This window comes from Crocuta crocuta, unplaced genomic scaffold (assembly GCF_008692635.1).
Source record: "Crocuta crocuta isolate KB4526 unplaced genomic scaffold, BGI_CrCroc_1.0 scaffold452, whole genome shotgun sequence".
Taxonomy (NCBI): domain Eukaryota; kingdom Metazoa; phylum Chordata; class Mammalia; order Carnivora; family Hyaenidae; genus Crocuta; species Crocuta crocuta.
Window position 1 is genome coordinate 801,855 of NW_027528851.1, and position 23,655 is coordinate 825,509.

The 23,655-nt window shown below is 36.2% G+C and overlaps 1 protein-coding gene across 3 annotated transcripts in view; it reads right to left on the bottom strand.

The window, feature by feature from the left end:
* MET (MET proto-oncogene, receptor tyrosine kinase) overlaps positions 1-23,655 on the bottom strand; it is a 109,929-nt gene that overhangs the window by 21,206 nt on the left and 65,068 nt on the right. For 2 of the 3 annotated variants that reach the window (XM_077756031.1, XM_077756033.1), the window contains 11 exons: positions 22,857-23,030; positions 17,799-17,959; positions 15,896-15,998; positions 15,659-15,795; positions 14,813-14,974; positions 13,705-13,804; positions 9,922-10,140; positions 4,774-4,920; positions 3,047-3,203; positions 2,707-2,847; positions 193-423 (listed from right to left, as the gene is read on the bottom strand). In XM_077756031.1, the coding sequence (XP_077612157.1) occupies positions 193-423; positions 2,707-2,847; positions 3,047-3,203; positions 4,774-4,920; positions 9,922-10,140; positions 13,705-13,804; positions 14,813-14,974; positions 15,659-15,795; positions 15,896-15,998; positions 17,799-17,959; positions 22,857-23,030 (1,732 nt within the window). The remainder of the gene's footprint in view (positions 1-192; positions 424-2,706; positions 2,848-3,046; positions 3,204-4,773; positions 4,921-9,921; positions 10,141-13,704; positions 13,805-14,812; positions 14,975-15,658; positions 15,796-15,895; positions 15,999-17,798; positions 17,960-22,856; positions 23,031-23,655) is intronic. The other variant, XM_077756032.1, reaches the window with a different exon arrangement.

Below are 23,655 nucleotides of genomic sequence, written 5' to 3' on the forward strand. Positions count from 1 at the left end.
CCTGCACAGGGGCAAATCCCCATGGATATGATTTGTAGAGCTGTATTTCTGCAGAACAGAAATCAAGTGCACTTGTTATCACTGCTCTGTCAGTTGCTTTCACCATTGTCTAAGCTTCTAATCTGCAAAGGGAGAAGATAAAATACTTACTGGAAAATTGTATTTAACAAAAAGCTGAGTGGAAATACTTACCTCTTCCTATGACTTCATTGAAATGCACAATCAGGCTACTTGGCCCAATCACTACGTGCTGGACTGCCTGGACCAGCTCTGGATTTAGAGCGCTGAGGTCAATGTGGACAGTATTTTGCAGTAATGGACTGGATATATCAGAGTCCCCACTAGTAAGCATGGGGGACAGGTCCGTCAGAGGATACTGTACTTGTCTGCATGATCCGTTCTGAGATGAGTTAGGAAACTGGTCTGCAAGACAAAGCAAAATTATTAGAAAACAACAGCAAAGCCTCTCTTAGTGAAGACTACAACAGGGGTAACAAATTGAATTAATAATGAAGTCTGGACTTTATAATTTAAGGAATGATAGTTTAGTTGTTGAATGAGGCTAAAAAGAGCCTTGACAAAGGAATTGGTTTAATAAAAATGGTAAGGTGGGAAAAGATACAAGATCTTGTTTATATATACAAGAGTTGTAAAACAATGTTTGTAAATTCTCTTTTAAATAAACTAAACATTAACTTTGAAACCTTGTTTATCTTCATTTCCTTAGACATTTCTCTTTTTATATATAGCAAAAGCCACGCTTGAGGCTTATTTTTTTAATATGCCATATTCTTTTTTTTAATGTTTATTCTTGAGACAGAGAGAGAGAGAGAGAAAGACCAAAGCAAATGACCAGGAAAATCAGAACTTAAGAGAGGGGAATAAAAGAAAGTTGATGGTGCACTATTTGTAACCCTGTTTAAGCATTTTTAGTATTTTCCATAATGCACAATTATCAATTTGGCTAAAGCAGTAAATCTCCATAGTGGTTCTATAAAAGCTTTGGGGACCACCTATAGGTATAGTGACTGGCTGAAAACAAGACAGATGCAGCCTTGAAGAAAAGATGCAGAACATCAGGTGAGCACCTGGAATGTTGGATGGGTGAGGGAAGAAGGGAGCCTAGTTGGGTGCCTGGTTCCTTTAATCCTAGAGTCGGCTTCTCCAAAACTTCCCCAAGGGGTAATGCAAATAAGTTTCTCTGATCTCATTCCTTCACCTTCACTTCTCAAACCTTTCATCTGGAGATCAGAGTTCTAAATTCTCAGGGGTGCGGAGACTGAGGGAAATCCTTGGTGAGATACAGGAAAAAAGTCTTCTGGTATAGAAATTCTACTAGTCCTTGGCTAAACTCAAACATGCTCAAAAACCAATTTAAATCATCAATGTGTGATTCTGCTGTAATGCCACCAAGAATTCTAGGTCTGCATGAAAGAGAAAAGCTGTGTAGCTGCCTCTTTATTAGATGCTGGTTGTGTATTTTTCCTCATTCTTCTCTCTGGATGACCTTCTTTTGTCTATTTTACTTTTCCACATCTTGAAAGTTCAGGTTTAATGTAGGAAAGAGGATGAAAGACAAGCCTCTTGGTAATGATGAAAGAGGTTTGTTCAATAACAAGGTTGAGGAAGATTAAATAAGTTTTTAAAAAAAAATTACTTGTGAATATTAATGATCTCAGATTAGAGCTCTTAAGTGTGGATATAAAATACTAATAGATATAAATTTCAAAGCTATAAACTGGGTTTGATTTGTTCATGTTGTTAAGGGCATGGATTTTCAAAGGCAAATGGAGTCATGTGGGCAAAGACAATATATGTATCTCTATAGAACTAATAAAAACTTCAAAAAATAAGAGGCAGTGAGTGTTAAAAAAGCTAAAATGTTAAGTGCCTCACTGCTCTTATACTTGTTTTGATGAGCAATTTCTAGCTTTCCAGTATCCTCAACCATCTGTGACTCATTTTATTTGTCCAATGGTAAATATTCAACCAGGGAAGTGCTGTACTTGACTCACGTCCTGTAACTTCTAAAGATAATGAAGCAGATACAATACAGACATTTTGCTTTTACCAGGAGATTTTAAATAAAACAATGTGAAATTCTCTGGTTAACCTGACCATTATTAGGCCTAGTGTTTTGCAAAGCAGATGGCACTAACCACTTGTCTTTAAATAGCATAATTGAAGGTTTTTATTGGATAAGACTCAGAATATATCCAAGTCCTGGAATGCTGGTGGGTAAAAGGCTGTGTACGAACAGCTCACTGAGAATCCTTTAAAGGAATATGAGAAGTATAATTTAAATGTGTGAAGATTAACAGGTAAAACAATGCCCACTTAGATAAATAGAAGTTTGTATCTTAACTCTTTCTGGGTTGTTAAAGAAAGCTGAAGCTCACAATTTCTTCGCACTGAACTCAGATGATAAAGACCTTACCTTTGCTCAAATGATTTTAAAATTAACCTTTTTGTAAGAAGAAAGCTTAAAGACTCAAATGCTAATGTAATATATAAATGAGTCCATTTAAAAATAAGAGCCATATAATTCTGTGTCAAATTAAACTTAATTCTCTGGCTAAAGAAGATGTAAATTCTTCTTTCTTGTTTTTATAAAAATATAAAGGCAAAACCAAAAATAAACAACAATGCCGCAACCCACTGAGGTATATGTATAGGTATTTCTTAGAATGATAAACTGAAGTATACCTTCTGGAAAAGTAGCTCGGTAGTCTACAGATTCATTTGAAACCATTTCTGTAGTTGGGCTTACACTTCGGGCACTTACAAGCCTATCCAAATGAGGAGTGTGTACTCTTGCATCATAGCGAACTAATTCACTGCCCAGATCTTAAAACAGAGAGAGAGAAAGAGCTTGTTAAAGATTTGGCTATCATGGGTCCCAGCAGACCTTGACCCAGTGACCAGAACTCATGGGTTTTGTGGATTGTACATAAGACAACACACATGAATCTATGGCAGTTTTAAACTGTAATGACTATATACCTCAGGTAACCTCTTAGAGCAAATAGTAATAACAAAAATGCACCTTTAATTTGCTTTCTCTTTTTCAGCCACAGGAAAAGCCCAAGTAATAATAAGAGTATTACTGATATTGAGACAACACCAACAATCAATCCTGTGAAATTCTGATCTGGTTGAACTATTACTTTTCCAAGGATGGTTGAAGAAACTGCTTGCTTCCACTAAAAATGACAAATACAGAAAAGTGAGAATTTAGTCATGATAAATACAAAATATACTACACAGGTTGAATCATAGCCTCCTTGGACCCAAAGCACCACCTGGTTATTAGTGTTCTAGAAGTGGCATAATTGCCTTCAGAGCAGTAAGATATTCCTCAATTCTGTTTCAGTGTTCAAATAATTAGGGGCTACTGATTCCTAAAGTACTTATATGATACTTAGCTGTTTATACCTATAACTAGATATTAGGGATAAAAAGATAAATTAAAAAAAACAGAGTTTGATCTTGAGAAACTAAATTACAGAAAGGGGAACAAACATAAATAAGTGATAATATAATGTGAAATGTACCTTGGAAATATGAATAAACAGTAAGAAACAGAGACAACAGGGCATTGATTCTGTCCTGTAGGGCTGGGTAGAGGGCAGAGAAGACTTCTCCTAAGCGGTAAATAATCATATGGAATAATAAGGTTGCATAATATTTTTATTTCAGTTTTGATACACTGAAGAAATCTTTGAGGATCCTTCTGGCTCTAACATGGTATGACTTTTAGAATTAAGGGTCCTTTTTAATTTCAAACTCTGATATCATGATTCAGCTTTAAATTTTCTAATTTTTTTGTACTTTCCCACTTCATAACTTGCCCCCTGACCATTTCATAACTTTTTAGAAGACTTCAGGAACCCTTTAAAAATCATTCTTAGATAAATAAAATGTGATATATCTATACAATGGAATATTCAACCTTAAAAAGTAATGATGTTCTGACACATACTACAACATGGATGAATTGTGAAAATATGCTAAATAAAATAGTCACAGAAAAGGACAAATACTGTATGATTCCACTTATAAATATCTAGAATAGACAAATTCATAAAGACAGAAAATAGATTAGAGGCTACCAGAGCTGGGTAAGAGGAGGGAGTATGATGGCACTGCTTAATGGTTCTGGGGTTTCTATTTGGGGTGACGGAAAAGTTTTGGAATTAGTGGTGACGGCTGCACAATATTGTGAATGTAATTCATGCCATAAATTGTACTCTAAAAAATATTTAAACTGATACATGCATGTTGCCACAATTAAAAAAATTAATAATGTAATACACCCCAAACCACTGAACTGTATGTACATTTTAAAAGTGTGAGTTGCATGGTGCGACATGAAAGAACTTAGTTTATTTACTATTTTACTTTGTCCATGCATTTGAGATCACTGTGGAGAGCAGCTGTATGTTGGCTCTCACCTCCTAGTGCTAAGAAGTGGGGGTAGGGTACTCTAGGATGTGCCCTTATTCTTCCTGAGAGGTACAATAAATTTTGACAAAAGTGGAGCATGATGGAGATAGACCGTGCTAAGCAGGACTTTTGAGATCCACCTGCTAATGTCTGGGAGGAAGACAGTGCAACAAAAACTAATTCTAAAATAACAACTAAGAATCAAGGCTGAGCTGATGAGCTAAAGCCAACACACAAATGAGCTTTAATGACTTATTTTAAGCATGCAAGTGACATAATTACACTGGCATCTTTATTTACATCATGAGAGGAATGCAGGAATCCCACCTCTATATTTAGCTCGTTGTTCAATTTCAGCAGGTCATTGGGGACCTTGCATAAAACTGTGTCAGAATGTGAGTATATGGTCTCACAGCTCTTATTTCCAACTTTTAGCACTTCACCTTTAACTGCTTCAGGGTCAATATGATTTCCCTGAAAGAGAAAAAAGGAGGCTGTTAACACTTCACAGTTTTGAAGGAATACTAACAATTGGGAAAGAACATAAATATACTGCAAACATAGGCCATGTTGTTTGGCAAGGCACATGATTTTATGATACTCCTTTTCATGGGAATTTGGATAGTTGCCAGAGAGCCTGACCATTCTGGGCCACTAATTAGGATTCAAAGCACAGAGCTTTTTTTTTTTTTCTTTTTTAAGATTTCATTTTTAAATTAAAAAAAAACAAAAACCCATTGGGCCCTACACCCAATGTGGGCCTCAAACTTACAACCCCAAGATCAAGAGTCATATGCCCGGGGCGCCTTGGTGGCTCAGTTAGTTAAGCATTTGACTTTGACTCAGGTCATGATCTCATGGTTTGTGGGTTCGAGCCCCACATCAGGCTCTGTGCTGACAGCTAGCTCAGAGCCTGGAGCCTGTTTCAGTTTTCTATCTCCCTCCCTCTCTGAGGGTCTTTCTCTCAGAAATAAATAAAACATTAAAAAAAAAAAGAGTCACATGGCCTATGGACTGAGCCCCTACAGCTTTTCCATCAAATTGGATTTTAGAGCAAAGGAGAGATTTCTCATTTCACATCCTTCCATCCAATGACGTCTTAACCAAATTCACCTTATTAAAGTCTTCAGTAGGTATGAATGGTTGGCAGAAAGGAAGTAATTTAGAGATTCAGTTGTGCTAACATATTTCATGCAGTGACACTGAACCTTGGCTTTACTTTGAGAATCACATTGAGAGCTTTACAAAATACTGATGTCTGGGTCCCATCTCCAGAGATTGTGATTTAATTGATCTATGTTAATATATTCCTTTTGTGTTTGAGTTGGGCAATTTCTTTTCATCCTTCCTGCACAGCTGAATCCTATACATAAATAAATTAATTCTTCCAGAAAGTCCTGTGAGATGCCATATGACCCTCCTTATGATTTGAGAGCATGATTACATAATTTTGACCAATTATAGTTACATAGGGATTTTAAAAAAATATGCAACTTGACATATTTAGTTAACCGAAAGCATTTAAAAAATATCAACATTTTGTTGAAGAAACCAATTATTAGCCTTGGGAAAGTGAAAATATAGGTACAGCTTCTTACATCAAGACTTAATAAGTATAGATATTTATTAAAAAGTTAAAAAGAGAGATATATCAAAACATGGACAAAGAGGAGCCAGTAATAACTACGGCGCTGCCACTTTGTTTTATGTGATCTTTAATACTTGACAAACTGCTTTTATATACATTGTTTTGCGTGGATCTCAACAGATTGGTAGGTCAGAAATCATTCTGGGAAAAGAAGTTGGAAGGAAATACTTTTTCGAACATGAATCTGGATTCTAAGAAAAATGGGATAGAGACAAACTGTATGCTTCTATTTTCTAGGTATTTCTAGAGGCAGTATGTGTATGCCATTGAACCAGGTCAGCCACACAGGGCAATTCAACATAAAAGCACATAAATCTAACAGGTCACTTTGGGGCTTCAAATGACAACTTGTTGGTTAGGTCTGAGGAGGGGTAAGGCACTCACTCACATATTGGAGGGAATTCAGGGAATGACAAAGAAAAGAGATTAAAGAGCTGAAGGACTTGATTTATGAGGGAATGACTAAAATGTGTCTTGCTTGCTTAGATAATAATGAAGGCTGGGGGAAGGGATGAACACACTGCATTTGTACTCCAAATGCTCCTTTCAGGCACAGGGTCTCCTTGCATGTTGCATAAAGTTTTCTCTAAAACAAAAACAGACCACTCAGCTGAACAATGACCCTCTTTACATTTGTACCTAGTAAGGAACATAAATAGTGACATACAAGTAATTACTATCAGCTTTATATGTGTAATTGTTTTAAAAGTCTACAACCCAAGATAAATGATACTGGCAGCCCACTACTATATGCAGATGGGCCCAAATCAGGGAAAAAAAAAAAAAAAAGGTATAGGATACTTTTTGTCATTTAAAATAAACATAGCTTTATAGAGTTATGGGAAAAAGGCTTATGTTTAGAACTTTTATTATTTACTTTTTATTATTTAACATTAACTATTATGAAACAGAAGAACATATTTATAAATTTGGCTCAGGTCTTCAGTCATTAAAATGGTAATATACTCTTTTAAATAAAGCAGCACAGAAAAAGCTTTCTGATTTTAATTCCCTACACACATAGAGCAATTCAGAATTATCTCATTTTATCTTGTAAAGACAGCCCCACTGAGGTAGGTGTTATTGTCATTCTAGCTTTACACATTGAGAACTAAGGTTCAATAAGGGACTAGGTCATGAAGCAAGTCAATTCCATTTGATACAAATTCTACTCATCATCTGCTGTGTGTTAGACACACTTCCAGTTACTGAGAATATAAAGATAAAAGATGAACAAGAGTTTTTTCTTTTCACTGTAATGTTAAAATAAATACATTTCTAAAGTGAAAACTAATTACTCCTAATGTGTTATATTAGGATGTTCCTTATTCTTTTCCACTTCAACTCTGGCCAGGTGTGACACAGTGTTTCTATCTAGGATTCAGGCCTAGGGATCCATGTCTGAGCTGGTTACAGAACACAACAGATGGGAGAAGCAGTATGTAAAATTTGAAAACCAGCATTGTAGCAGGAGGGATCTTACAAGATTTCACACATCCAGGTGGCCACAGGATTGAGTCTGGGAAAGACAGCTAAAGCAGTGAGGTGCAGGCTGGTAGCAGGACCCAGAGAGACAACAGTCCAGGGAGGCTGGCAAGAAGTGAACTGGGGGAGATAGGGGCAGGAAGGAGGAGATTTATACTTCATCCAGAGGATAGGAGCCCCTCCTTTAGGGACCAGGCCAAAGAACCTTGATAGAAGGCTTCAAAACTGAGTTCCACAGGATGTTAATAAACATTTGTAGAAGGAGATCCCTGGCCATTTGGGAAGAGCTGCATGAACCAAAATTAAAATGGTTTCTTCATTGGCTAGTTGGGGCACTGTAACACTACAAGTAGGGAATCTACTTTTTAGCAAAGAATTCTTGCCTGCATGGCTGCCTGAGGAGCATGAACTCTCCCTGGCAATAAGGAGCAAATCTCTCTCTAAACACATAATTCTCTCCATAGTTTTCACTGATGGAATATGAACCTACTTTATACTTATGTTCTGAATGGTAATAGGACAAGCACAACATGAAATAAAATGGTATCCCTTCTTTTGATAAAAACAGTCCACTGAATGTCCAGAAGACTTTTCTTTCTTTTCTCATGCTTTGCTTTCCTTTGTTTCTGTCCCAAGAGAGACAGAGGTTTCGATGTGATTAACTTTAGAAACTGGTAAAGGGTTAAACAGCTGTCAAGCAAATCTTACATCTTATATTTCCTCTTACATATAAAGAAAATGGAAGAAGATTGAATGATGATACCCAAATAATCCCTTCTAACCGCCCCTTCTTTCCCCCAAACTACCACGCTGTGACATGACAGATGCTATACCCTTGTTAGAGAAAAGAATCATTCTGTATGTAAGCAAAGAAAGAAAGAGTTTTGTATCTATTTGCAGAGACCCTTTGGGCCATGTTGGGAATAGCACTGAAAGGCTGAGGATGATGTCAAATCATGTTTTTCTACGTCCAACAATTTTGTAGGACATTGAATAATGGGTATTTAATTTATAGAAAAATAAGTTTTCTCTTCCAGATAGGACTGTGCTTGGAAGGGCAGATAAAGAACCATTCATCTCTAATCCTTCCATCAGAGATACAGAAACAGAAAAATAGAGTTTATCTGGGTGTAAAAATATTTGCAAATAAACCTTTGTTTTCATCAAGAAAAACCAAATGGAATCTTTCAAATGGCAAACACAGTAATTGTTGAAAGCAAAAGGTCACACTAGATTAGTTTTATTGAAAAAAAAAAAGAAGTGATAAAAGCTTTTTCTCCTTTTCTAAAACTAATTAAAGAAGCAGATGAAAGAACTTTGCTGTGGTAAACATGCTGTTCACTGAAGCAGGCTTCCATTTAATTTCATGCTGGGCTTGCTTAATTATTGTATAAAACACAATTCGAGGTTAGTAAACTTATATGACTATGAACGTGTGCATGAATTCAACTGTAGATAAAATCTTGTTGAAAAAGCAGAAAATTTCAGTAGAAATACATTACTTGGATGAGATGATCTACAGTAATTTATATTACATCTAAACAAGAACTATCCTATTACTTTGTGTTTGTTCATATTTGCATTCAGGTTATCTTTCAGGGAAAAAAGTCAGAATGTCTAAAACAACATGCTGAAAGGTAAATATTTTGCTGTTTCTAGTGACTGGGGCTACTGATAAAGTCTTGATCATTTTGCCCATTTTATTACTACTTGAAGTAAGAATGACTGAAGTGATGTAAGAGGGCTGTACTTTTGTCTTTGTTTTGCTACTGTTTCATAACCTGGCAAACCTCTCTGGGCATTAGTATTCTTTGTTTGCAACAGCCTGGGTTAGAAAAAACAATCTGTTATCCTCCAATTAAATTACATGTGGAGTCTAATATATTCCTCAGGTAGAGGAAATCCAGCTCATTTAGAAATCACCCTAGAGATGACCATGCCCAGATACAAAATTCCCAGTATTATAAGGAAGTACAGAACTACAATTGATGCATTTACTTTCATGGCTCTTACCTTTTATCTTATAATGAGCACATTTAGGTGTCCCGGGAAATGTTAACCTCACAGCATAATGCATTACAGGCAGCCTATTTAATAGATTGTGTCCCACATTTGCTACTTTTTAATACACACACAAGAATTTTTAAATGTTCCATTTAAAAGCAGCCCATGATTATACTTACCTTTCAGTCTTAATGCCAAAAAGATTTGTTTTTCAGAGCTTAGATATTTGCTGATATAGTATAAGATAATAACCTAGTACAAAAATTCTATTCATATAGCTATGAAGTCAATTAAGTTCAAGTTGATGATTTAAGAGAACATCTTTAAGTGTTTCTTACCTTAATTTCCAGTACATTTTCATTGCCTATTGAAATCATCACTGGCTTTTCAAAAGGCTTAAACACAGGATTATGTACATAAAAGAGATCAAAGTATTTGGAATGGATCCCATCTAACATGAAAAAGGCTTTGGTTTTCAGAGGGAGTTGCAGATTCAGCTGTTGCAGTGAAGGAGTTGTACAGCAGATTATCTCTGAATTAGAGCGATGTTGACATGCCTATGGTAAGACACAATTATCCACTGTAGACAGAATACAGCTTAACAACATCAATAGCAACTTCCACATTTCATTGTTTCAGACCGTCAGTTGAAAATACGTAACTTTTGAAAAAAAATCTGCATTTAACTTCCTAATGCTAAGGCATCTGGAAGCATGATAAATGCAAAATTATCCAAATAACACAGTCTTTAAAGGAACGCAGAACTTCATTTGCCTGGAATAAGCTATACTGATCTATCTGAAGCTGGCTCTCCCTCCATCACTTTTATTTTCCTTAAGATAGGATAGTCACCTGAAGGGACTGCCTCTTCATTTACAAAACAGCTATGGGACAGTGAGGGCTGGACTTTGTGTGGTTAAAAGTCCTCAATTCACATCAGACCTTTAAAATAAGCTGTGAGAATCAGGGCAAAGTCCTTGCTAGGAGACTCAATCTCCTCAAGTAAGAATTGAAATTAAAGTGTGTGACACTACATGCTAAAGTGTGTCGTCAACTACCAAGTACCCTACTGCTGACATCATAATGATCTATGTAGTCAGGACATCTGATTAGTGTGTTTGAAGCTATCAATTTTGAGTGTCAGGTTCTATGCAAAATACTTTACCGGCTGGTCTCATTTAATTCTCACGGTTCTGAGAGGTGCTATGATTACCCACATCTTACAGATGAAGAAACTAAGCTTTTGAGCTCATGCCATTAGACCAGGTCACACAACTCTGAGTGGCAAAGTGGGAACATAAATCCTAGGCCACTGGCTCAACTTCACTGACTTACTCCCATGCGATATGGCTTCTTGCTCACTCTATATTCTATATTCTATATTGGTAGATTTTTTCCTACGTTATTTTACAAAGGCTTTGCTATCATTATTTCATGTGCTTTCATCTTTCATTTCAAATCTTCCCCTTTAGAATTCTGATTTATGGAAGTTTGGAAAAATGCGGTTTCCTCTTGATTGTGCTTAGACTAAACCAGCAACACGAAGTGGCACATTTCAAGTTAAATGGTTGCATTTTTTCCCCCAAGGAAAAGACAAACAAGCAACAACATCCTTAGATTTCCTTTTCTTTGACAAGTAGAGTTGGAGATAAAACAATTACTTACGCCCACAATAGAAAAAGGACTCAGGATATACATAAAAAGCACAAGCAAAATTTGGTATTTGGTATTTTCTTCTAAAAATAATTTTTAAAAATTATTCCACATTTTAAAATGTATGCTGTAAGCAGATAAAGAAAACAGATGCACAGATATAATAGAAATAAAATGTTAGTTTTATATCAAATTCATATTATAATGCCAAAAGCTATTTATTCTTATCATCTTGAAAATGGAAACAAACAGTGTTACTGCCAGTACAATAATTCTCTATTAATAACAAGAAATTTGAAAACTATACAATAAACTACTGGCTTCTGGGATATAATGTGTATTAATATTAATTTTGTTAAGGAGGTGGTTAGTATTTTTATTTTAAAAGATTAGAGAGTTTTGGACTTAAAAGTTATAGGGGCTGGATCAGTATGTCTAAATCAGACCTGGCCAAGAGTTTTTGTTAAATAATAAATGGGTTCAATTCATCATGGTCAGCTTCAAATTCTATAAACATCAAGGAACATAGAAGGAACACACATTTCTTTATGAAGTAGTTCTCAATAAACAATACTCAAGTAGAATTCTTCATTCTTGTCCAATTCTAATGCAGAGTTCTATTGTGCTAATATGTTTGTGGCTAAAACAATAGAAGTTTACATTTTCAGATATGTAGAGATAAGATTTTTATCTTGTACCATTATTTGAATCTTTCTTGGGTTATGGAACTGTAATGTCTCACACGTAGGAGGTTTTTAAATAAATGGTTGATTACAAATAAATGAATAAAGCCAAAAGGTGTTCTACGTGTCATCATAATGCTGGTGAGGGAGAAGGAAACTTAACCATTATTTTACTAACCTAGGCTCACCGTGAATTAGACATGCTAACAATTTCTCAGATTTCTAGAGTCCCATGCCAATACCAAAAAAGGTATTTGGTTAATGAAAAATTGTTCTGTTTGGCTGTGGAGAAGTGATATTCCTTAAATTAATAGCAGTGGTATTCTAACTTCGTTTGTGGCCATGTGTGGGGGTTGGTTTTAAAGCTCTCTACTTCATACGGTGACTCCCTGGAGTATAGTCTCTCAGGAATATGATAAAAATCTAATAATATTCTTTAGAGGTGATGCAATGTGGCTGATTGAGAAGGTCAAGAAAAATCTCATTGGAGATGACCTTATTGTTTGGTGATTTGGCTTGACATTTTTAGCCCCAAATTGGTTTTCGTAATTAAAGAACACTGTGGCCTTAGTCTTCAAGAAATATTGGATGGCGAATCTAAAAGAAAGTGCTGTAATTCAATCTATCACCTACCCAATCAAGACCCTGCTTGAGAGGGGGCACTTAGAACTTTCAGTTTTAGTTGAGTGCACAAGTCCAACTAGATTATGGTATTTTATATTAGAGAAAAATGTCAACAAAAATATGAAATCTTTGTAAATAACTCCAACCTTCCTAAAGTCTAGATGAAAATTGCCATTTTAATATGATCTATATAAATTGTTGGACCACAAAATAGGTCAATCACTTTGAAGGAGGCATTCAGTTAAATTTTGATTGACCTTGCAAATAAAAGGAGGGAAGGTGGAGAAATACCAAGCAACAAAGAGTCTAGGACATCAGTCTTCTAATGGTCTTTGTCATTACTTGATAACATGCTAATAAAGGGACAAGAAGAATGGTAAGAACACCGTTCCTACACTGGGATATAAGAACATATGTGTGCCTACCACTTAGAAAGACAAGAATGCTGTTGCAAGATTACAGCAAAAGGGGTAAGAGGGGTAACATTCTCCGCTGCATAAACAGAAAAGGAGAGATAGAGGAATTCTATGGACTCTTTATGCCCATCCCAAATTCACATGTTGTAACCCTAATCCTTGGCATGATGGTATTTGGAGATGGGGCCTCAGGAAGGTAATTAGTGGAGTTCTTACAAAGGAGTTAGTGCCATTATAAGAAGAGACACAAGAGAGCTTGCTTCCTCTTTGACTCTCTGCCATGTGAGGATACAATAAGAAGATGCTCTACTGCAAATCAGCAACAGTGCCCTCACCAGATACCCAGATCTGCTGGCACCTTGATCTTGGACTTTCAAGCCTTCAGAACTGCGAGAAATAAATGTTTGCTGTGTAAGCCACCCAGTCTATGGTGTTTTTATTATAGCAGCCTGAACTAAGACAGGGAATGATGTAGTTTCCATCTGTACTATCTTCAAAAACACTGCCTCAAGTTGTTACTCATCATTTGTGTCTAAGCATTTTGTGTGTATATGTGCATTTCATAATGTTAGCCTGAGACAAGATAATTTTAGTTGTTGAATAAAATATACTACTTGACCTGTGGTGCAAGGAAGGGAACTAGCAAATATTAGAAGCAAAACCCAAATGCCCTCTGAACCCTGAAAACCAGTGATAAAGGTGGAGATGCAGAACTTTAAGTACAACCATCACTCAAAGGACTTACCACTGTAAAGTTCCTTCTTGTTTCATGTACATTTATTACCATCCTCAGGACACTAACTGAATTCAGGTTTTTCCCAATGGCTGTTATTGTGCTCCCACCACTGAAAAATAAAATACAAAAACAGCAATATCAAGCGGCGCCTGGGTGGCTCAGTCAGTTAAGTGTCCTGATTCTTGGTTTCAGCTCAGGTCATGATAACACAGTTCATGAGATCAAGCCCTATGTTGGGTCTATTTTGAGCATGAAGCCTGCTGGAGATTCTCTCTTTCTCTCTCTGCCCTTCCCCTGCTCACATGTAAACATGCACACTCTCTCTTTCTCAAAATAAATAAATAAATGTAAAAAAAAAAAAAAAGGCAATAATGGGAGGTTCTTTCTTTACCAAATATTTTAAGAAATAAGTTAAATTAAATCACATGTAATGATTACAAGATATAGTCAGAACCAAAGTCAAATGGAAGTTCAGTGGTAACTCTTCTTTGGAAACAACTTACTTAACTTGAAAATATTTTTTAAAATTCCTATTTCATCAGTTGAAGAAATGCATTTTTATTTTTATTCACAAAATATACAAAAGAAATATTTTTTTTCTCTCTTAAAAATAAATAAAAGAAAAACAAACTTAACTATTAGACTGGCAGAATTAATGCAGACTGAACTGGCAGTCTGAACTGGCTCCAATGAGATACTGATTCAAAGGGAATCTGGTATAGGGAAAAGCTATGTCTAAAACAGGCAGACCAAATATACATTGAAGAATGGAAGGAAGAAAGGTAATTCCACTTTTGGGCACTAAAGTTAGTACAGAGTTGACATGTATATAAGTGCATAAATACTATGGTACCACATTGAACTATTTCACTGAAATCCATTTAAAACGTAATAGAGTAGGATAAAATGTTTCTTGGCATGAACCTAGCAAATGATAAAATTAAATCGTACTCAGAACCTGAATGTAGTTTTCACTCCTGAATTAAAAAGGCAGGTTTTAAAAGAAATGCAACTGCATCAAAGCCAGAGATAAAACTGCAATTCCTCTTGACTATTTGACAGACAAATCATCCTTATGTTCATTATTTTCTTATACCCATCAGAAGCTTTTACTTACCTAATAAAAGATTTGGTTGGATGAATTTCATAGACAATGGGGTCCTCCTGGTAACTGAAACTGTTCATCTCTCGGTTGGCTAAGTCGATTTTCAATTTAATAGGAAACTCCGTTGGAATGGTTTGAGCTGGGGTATAACATTTGAGAATACTATCTGACACACTGAATAAAAAAATTAAGAAAACTGACGTTAGCTATTAGATCTACATATTTTAGGATTATATGGACAAATCAAAAGTATCACTTAATGGCTCCTAAATGAGAATTTCCAGATGTGTCTAGAAAAAAGTTCTTTCTAATGTAGCCTCTTTACATTTGACTGGATCCCAAACTCAGTCTTGTTGTAGACAAGTCATCTTTGACCTCAGAACATTTGTGATTTAAAGCAATTTTTAAAGTATCTTTTTGGTACTTGATTAAATTGAGCTCTTTCACCTCGAAGAATCAGAAACATAACTTCTCTCTAAACCCAATCTCCCCCATGTTTCTCACCTCCCCAAAGTGATTTAATCCAATTGTAAATCTTCATGGAAATGTTTATTTTAATTTATTGTCAATTAAATTACAGCACACAGATCACAGCATAGCTAGGATACTAAGATGTAATGTAACAGTAGAGAAAGTAGTTGGGAAGATGAAACTTAAAAGTGAAATTAATAAACATAATGGAACCGTAGAAAAATTAGCAAAAAGGTAGATGGATATGGAAAAGAAATTTTGTCAGTATCGGAGTAAATGATATGCATCTTGATTTTCCTTCACAAAACAAAATAATCTCTTCTTGATTTGTTAGGTATAGACAGTAATCCTACTGAACTGATACAACAAAAAATAAATTTACAACACCTTTTTAAAGTACATGTTCTTCCACCAATTGAAATGTGTCTAGAATTCCCACTGTTCAGGTACTTTCCAGTTAATGTAAGCAAGGTGCCACCAGTCTTTGGACCATAACTCGGAGAAATACTTGTTATTACAGGATCCTGAATGGAAATAAAAATAAAGTAACTTGTTGATTTTATAGCTACACAGATTCGGTAACAAATATCCCAGTTCATAAGAACTTGTAGTGCTTAGACTTACCACATAGGAAAATGTACTATATTGTGCTGTCCCTCGGCCATTTGAAATTATTATGGATATATTGAAATGCTCATTCACTGCAGGACCAACTGTGCATTTCAGCCTGAAAAAAACCCAAAGTTTAATATGTTGCAAATCCAAAGGCTTTTTCTGGTTTGGCTGTTTTATATGAAGGGACATTAAATTGTGATGAGCTGGATACTCTGAATAGCAAGCAGTTTTATGGTAAGCATTAGGGCTAAAAATTGTGTATTTCTATTTCTGTACTATTACACTTCACACAGACAAAACAGGAACTGTTAAACCTCATCAATGCAGACCTTACCAACTAAAAAATTCATAATAATCTAAGTCTAATCCTCTAAAATTGTAGGCATAATGTTTGGCATACTTAAAGAAATATTTCAACAGCATATGAAACAATGGGCTAAAAATCAAATCTCTTCATTAAAGTACGTCAACAGGTACATTTCTGTAGTTACATGTATCGTGTGTTTATTTAACTTACTTTAAAAGTAATGAAACTGTGACAGACTTTCCATAGAATTTTTTTTTAAATGTTTCTTTATTTTGAGAAAGAGAAAAAGAGAGCATACATTAGGGGAGAGGCAGAGAGACAGAGAGAGGGAGAGAATCCCCAGCAGTCTCTGTGGGGGCTTGATCTCACAAACCATGATTTCATGACCTGAGTCAAAATCAAGAGTCAGATGCTTAAGTGACTGAGCCATCCAGGTGCCCCTCCATATAATTATTTTTTAATTAATAATGTTATAGTCTTGAAAAAGTACAAATATGTTTTGTTTTGTTAAACAACTTTTCAAAGAAGAGAATGAATTATGTTTCACTTTTACAGGCTCTAATATACAAGGCAATGAGTAAGAACTTACAAGGGAGATTTCTAGAATGGATTTGTTTTTCCATTAGCCTAAACAAATATGACATTAACTGATGTTTTGGTCTCAGTAAATGGGTAGACTTCGACCTCTGTGTGACCCTGGAAGGAATTCTACAAGTTATAAAATAATCACTTGATAGAATAGGTTCAACCATAAAATTTTAAATGTTTGATTATTATTACTACTGATAACTAAAAATTTCTGGATTCTCTGTTCATTATGGAATTTACATTTGATAGAAGGTACCTGTAGAAACTGGCAGAAGAAGCATGTGTCTTGAATCAGGACACCTGAGTGTAAAGGCCTATTAAGCTCTTATTCTCTGGATTGCCTGTTAAACTACATTCCACCCTCCTGAACTTCAGGCACCACCTTTGCAAAATAGGTATGGTATTGTTATCTCCTTGGACTTGGGAATGGCTAAATGAGATACACTCTTTCCATTATAGTGCCAACAAATATCAACCGAAGATAAATTTAAAGGCATCAAAAAAAGAAAGAAAGAAAGAAAGAAAGAAAGAAAGAAAGAAAGAAAGAAAGAAAGAAAGAAAGAAGAAACAATTCTCAAAAATATGATCGAGCTGCTTCACTACATTGCTGAGGTTTAGAAAGTGAATTTACAAGTGAGGGTCTATATTGAGCTGTTTTACTGATTTTTATAGGAAAAGCCATTAGAGATTCTGTATTTGAAGACTTTAAAGATGGAGCAACCCTAGCCAGTGCTGTTCTTTTAAATCTACCTAGGCAATTTCTGAAGAAATGTTACAAAAATGGTTTCAAAACTTCCAGATGCTGGATTCTTCTTTTTGTTACTAGGTAATGTCACCTTTCTTCTTTATTAATCCTGGTAAGTAAATAGGATTAAAAACAAAACAGTTCCACAAGGGATGTTATAAGGCCAATACGCTTTCTCAAGACATGGACTTTTGGGGCAATTTTACAAGCATAACTCTACAACACAACCTGTTTTCCAACCACACCCGAGCAAAACATTTTAAGATCCTTACATATTTGTTGTGCTCTCACTTAAGGTCAAAGTGCAGCTCTCATTTCCAAGGAGAACTCTAGTTTTCTTTAAATCAAATTTATTATTCCTCCTGAATCCAAAGTCCCAGCCACACACAGTGAGCACTGTTCCTCCTTCCAAGGGTGCACTGGTTGGGAAAACCTAAAAGGACAATGGAGAACTTAAGAAAAATATTCAAGATAATATCCTTCATTTGTGTGCAAAACAAAATATTTATCCTCAGTCTGAAATTCTTCTATCCTGCCACCACCAAAAAAAACAAAAAAACAAAAAAACAAAACCCCAAAAAACCCCTGAATAAGTGTCACAAATTTCACAGAATCTGGAACAAATACGAAAATTACCTAACATGCTGATGAAATAAAAGTTGTTTTCAGGAGATCCAGAGATAGGAAAGAAAGCGGATTCAGCCTGGGTAGAAATGTAGGGCCTCTGTGGGCCACAATTCATCTGTAATCTTCTAGAGTGGAGTAGACACAGTTTGGGCCCAGACTTTTATGTTTATAACTCTCATTATAACTCCTTCATGGGCCTCCAGATCAAACTCTGATCAAAAGTCCTTCATGCGCCCTGGAAGTCAAGCAGCAACACGTGCCTTGTTCCATGCACCAGCTGGGTGTTTGCTTACAGTCTTGTGCTATGGTACTCCTCACCCAGAGAAGAAAGTCACACAGTAAAAACACCTCTTGGTGTCCAGTGTTTTCATAATTGCATTCAGCAGCTATCACAATACCAAACACAAAGATGGTATTCAGTATATCTGCTATTCACTCATTCATTATTTGTTATAAATTATTTACTATGTGCTAAGCACTAACAAATGAATACGTGAATCTATACTTGTTAATTCACATTTATTACTGATTTGGGATTTTTCTTTTTTCCTTTAAATATGGTCACTATTTGATATATACCAGCTGGTTAGTTGACACACCCAGCTTTTAAAAAAAATGACACAATTTTAAATACATACAATATAGTATTTATATTAGAAATAGATACTAAAAAAACTAGAGACAGCCTCAGACGTAATCTGTATTGTAGCAATGTTTCTAATTATCTTTCCTGGCATTATTTTGCATCTCATTTCTAGGGTTGATTTTTTTTCTCTACCATGTTCAGTGTTAAATAAATATGTTCATTTTATTATTGCAGGCTTACTTTTGGTGTGTTGAAAGTAAAACTTGAGTTCATTAACAAAACTTCAGCAACTGTGATATAAGATAGCAGTAGGCGCTTATGAAGTCTATAAGATAACTGTTCCTAGGCTCAAACTATTAAAACAAAACAAATTTCCAAGTTAAAAATAAGCTTCTCCTCAGCAGCTTTGTGACAATTGAGAAAGGAAGTGCTCTTTTGGGGAGGACATATTGTAAATTGTGCTGTAAAAGTACAATAGTGGGAAAACATAGCACCACCATAGAGGCAACTCAAAAACCAGTAAAAGTGTTTACTAAAGGCCAGTTAGTACAAGTCTAAAAGTGACTCTTTCACAATCTAGAAGGGCTTTTAGCAAAATCCACATTTGCAAACATTCCCATTCATCCCAAGTAAATAATCGCAAACCAAAGTCTTAACTTACCCTTATTACCAAACCCCTTTAAAGTCTTAGCTTAATGCTTTTATATAGCTATTTTACCTATAAAATCCATTAAACAATTGTGCCTTTCATGAAAACTTACCTCGTCCATGTCTAGCCAAAAAAGAACTGCTAGAAAAAAATATCTGTTTATTATTATGTTAGGAGTTCAGTAGGAGAGAATAAGACACCTAACCTTTCTGGACTCTCTTCAGCCTGGAGCAGCCACACAGCTGCCTTTCCCTTGTTTAAGGAGGAGGCTTCCCCATAGAAAACAGCTGTCAAAGGCTGATGGCCTGATCCTGCTGCCCAGATCCCCTCTTTCTCTATAAAAACTGAACTCCGTCACTCTACATACATCATCACTTTCTATATAAGGCAAATGGATTGGGTGATGATTTGAGAAAACACAATAAAAGTTGTTCAGCGGGTATACTGGCAAACAGAAATGAGTATTATAAAACATCTGATAGATGGTAGATCAGGATTCGAAAGGCCAGCTGAACTCTGGTTTCCTCCCTGGGCTGAGATGCTAGAGTGGCATATGGGAGCATTTCCCACTGAGCTTATGGGGTAATGTTCACTCTTCCAGGGTAAAAGGAAGGAAGTGGTCTTGGACAACACACCCTTGGACAGAACCAACAATGAGCTGGCAAACTCTGAGTTATCCTAAAGGGCAGGAAAACTCTGTGGGAAGAAAAGGAGTGTCCAGTATAAAGCCACAGAGGCAGATCTCCCACCTGTCTGGACAGGAAAGAAACAGCCACAAAAGCAGCTGGTGCTCTTTCACAGGTGAAAATGATTTAAATGATCACATTTTCAAAACTTATCAAGATAATACAAGAGAATGCTAAAACAACAACAAACCCCTCCTGGAAAATTAGAATTTGCCTCTTTAGTAGTGGTGATATACAGTGGTGATAGTTTTTTGCCTGAATGACCTCCCTGCCCCAATAAGATATTGCCGTTGCTTCTTATCTGAATCTTCCTATCAATTAATAAATGGTTTTATTGTCTCACTGGGATTGAATTCAATTCTATAAGATATGACAATTTTATCTTAATAAATTCAGAATACATTGGAAAGTGCTTTTCCTTTTCTGAAGCCATTTCTCTTTGCTTTTTAAGTATGAGATCAGATAACATGTGTGAAACAAAATAATGGGCTTGCAATCCTGAAATCTCTCATCTGTGGAAGTGCAAAGAATTTCAGCCACTGAACATCACATACCTTGAAAAGCAGGTTAACTTACATTTATTGGAAAGTAACACTATACACTAGTTGGGTTTTGTGTCCATAGTATTTAAGACAGATAAGAAATAGATGAACAATCTGTCTTATTTTTTGCAGTAAGAATGCTAAATGTCACGGTCTAGTGCAGCATGAAATCTTCCTAACAACTATGAACCAAAAGGGATTTATGGACTCAGCTGCACTACTTTCCTCCTAACCGTACAGCCAAGCATCACTGACCTGTGCATGAGGCAATGCAACCTTTTAAAATCACCAACTACAGAAAGGTGGAGTTCGGAAAGGGGAGAGAAGAGGGAGTTTATTAAACACTGTCAGATAGTCTTTGGTTCCAGAAAATTTTTAAAATATTTAGTCGTTTTAGTATATGTGCTGCCAAAGCGAGCACAAAATATTTAGTTGTTTTAAAAAAACGTTTTAATATGGCTTTCATGAGTCATAAAAGGAAGTACATTGGTCAAAATTAAATGTTTCACTTGTATAGGCTCTCCCTGTTTTGTATTTAAAACACCAGTTTGGCTACTTTTGAAAAAATGAAATTGGTGTAATTCAGTTGCATGTACGTACACACACACACACACACACACACACACACACACACACCCCACATACACTCTTCCCGTATCTCTTTCACGAAGCTGTTGAGTTCAGATTTCTAGAGTCTCAAGTTGCCAAGGCTGTGTGTTTAAGAAAGTATAATTTTGCATGTGGTTTCACAAATACACTGAACAATGAAAACAGAAAGGATGCATATAGATTTAAATTTGTTTTCTATCTTCTAGTTTATTCCCTGACTGATCAAACTAAATCTTAATAATTGTGTCTTACCTAACAGAAAGTAATTTGGTTTAAAACCCAGTTACCCTGTACAAATCTTGCCCCATACCGTAACTAAATGAAAACAGTCATGCACTTGGGGGGCGGTTCTTGTTCTGACTCGCACACTTGTTTACTTGGGCTTGAACCAGGCGACTGAGACCTTTAACTTGAATCTTTCACAGGTTCAACTGTTCTATATATGGACAGAGAAAATACATACTGGGTCCTCTCCAGAAAATTACTTTCAAGCAAAATATATTTGGATCAAGACATTAAAAAAAAAAATTGCCACGGAGATTTTCATAGTGCCAAACAAGGCAGTAGAGAGCTAGAGAGCATGGCTACAATAAGCCAACTGAGTTTATCAGTAGAAACTAAGTTTTCTGACAGCAGGAGTCACTTTTGTCTTGTTTGACTACATTTCCTTAATGTCTAGAAGAGTGCCTGCTATATGGTTTGCATTCAGTAAGTATTTTTGGAATGAATTAAAAAATGAAATGGTTCACAGAGTATAGATGTTAGTATAGTCATCAGCTGCACTTATACTGTTCTTCTAGGAACTTTAAGAGAAGGTGCATAGCTACCCACGGGTGTTCAGTGTCTACTTGCCTCCCATATTGTCCTGGGGGTAACCTCTAGTCTTTTCTTAAAGTTTATTTATTTTGAGAGAAAGAGAGATGGTGAGCTATGAGCAGGGGAGGAGAAAAGACAGAGGGAGAAAGAATCCGGAGCAGGCTCCATGCTGTCAGCACAGAGCTCCGTGCAGGGCTCAACCCCTAAAACTGTTAGATCATGACATGTGCGGAAATCAAGAGTTGTGGACACTTAACTGACTGAGCCACCCAGGTGCCCCTGTAATCTCTAGTCTTAGGTGTGATGAGACAAGGCCACCATCTATGCATCAGACAGAAAGAAACTTTCTGTTCTGTCTGCTCCTGCATGGCTGACATCCCTAGCTTGCACAGTTCAGTTTAAGATTCTGGGTTATTCCATGTGCAGATCTCTGTGAGTGATGGAGGTTCATTTCTGGGCACTGGGCAGATTAAGCAGGTGGTGAGGAAATCATGGAGTCAAATGAGTCAGTAGGCAAAAGCCCCAGGGTAAGGAAATGGGGAGCCATGTTGCTCACTAGCCACCATTCTTTTATTCACAAAGCACTAAGGGACAGCAACTGCTCAAGGAGAGAACTACTTAGGGAGTGAGAAGCAAGCACTTCAGGTACAGGTCTCAGGGTGATGCACCCAAATGCCGCCTTGAAGGAAAACTTTGGAGGGAGATGGTGTTTTGGCTGGTGTCTCACGGCCAAGTGAATAAACTAAGTTCAGAATTTTTCATTAATGGGGTTTATATTTACCAAAAAACATACATGACAGCTAACAGATTCCTACCTCATAGATTGTAGGCAGACAGGTCTCCTGAGTCCATGTTCCGCTGGGGCATTCCTCCAATTGCACACATTTATCGTGGCACCAGCCACACTGCACAAAGGGAGGGGCTGAGAGACACTGACTGCAGGACTGGAAATGTTCACAGCCCAAGCCATTCAGTGGGATCTTGGTGATCTGTGAAGAAAAGTGATTGAGAGAGCTTACAGAGAGGTTTTTTAAATTGGTTTGTTAAATGAAAAGTAAATACCCCAAAGATATATGTAACTATAGTTGTATAGAGTCTACTAGAGATAACACCTACGTGTAAAAATCATGTAATAATGATTAAGTGATTTTAACCAAAAAACCAAATTCTTTCCTTCCTTTCCTCTATTGTTGGCACATATGTGATAAACATTACCATTACTGTCCAGGGAAACAAGTACTGTCATGCAATGTTAGAAGTTTTATTTAGTAGGGACTTCCTGCTCTGTCTGAGGTGATTTTAAAACAGTAAGAGAGTTTAATTTAAGCTGCTGGAAAACACACGTGAATCCCTGGGAAATTCTAAGTAAGTTTACATATCATTCAGCATCAAGATGCACCTCGTCTCAGAGAAGAGGGACGGCTGGTTGGTGTCAGGTTCCAATGTACATTTCAGGACTTACCAGCCTGCACTAGAGTCTGCCCTTAGGACTATAATTCTCATTCTGCATGTCTGTTTTTCTTATTGAGAAACAAAGGACACAAGGAGACGTATACACTATGAGGAGGACCTCCCTTTGGTCCACTGTTCCTGAATAAAAATTTAACTTGGTTT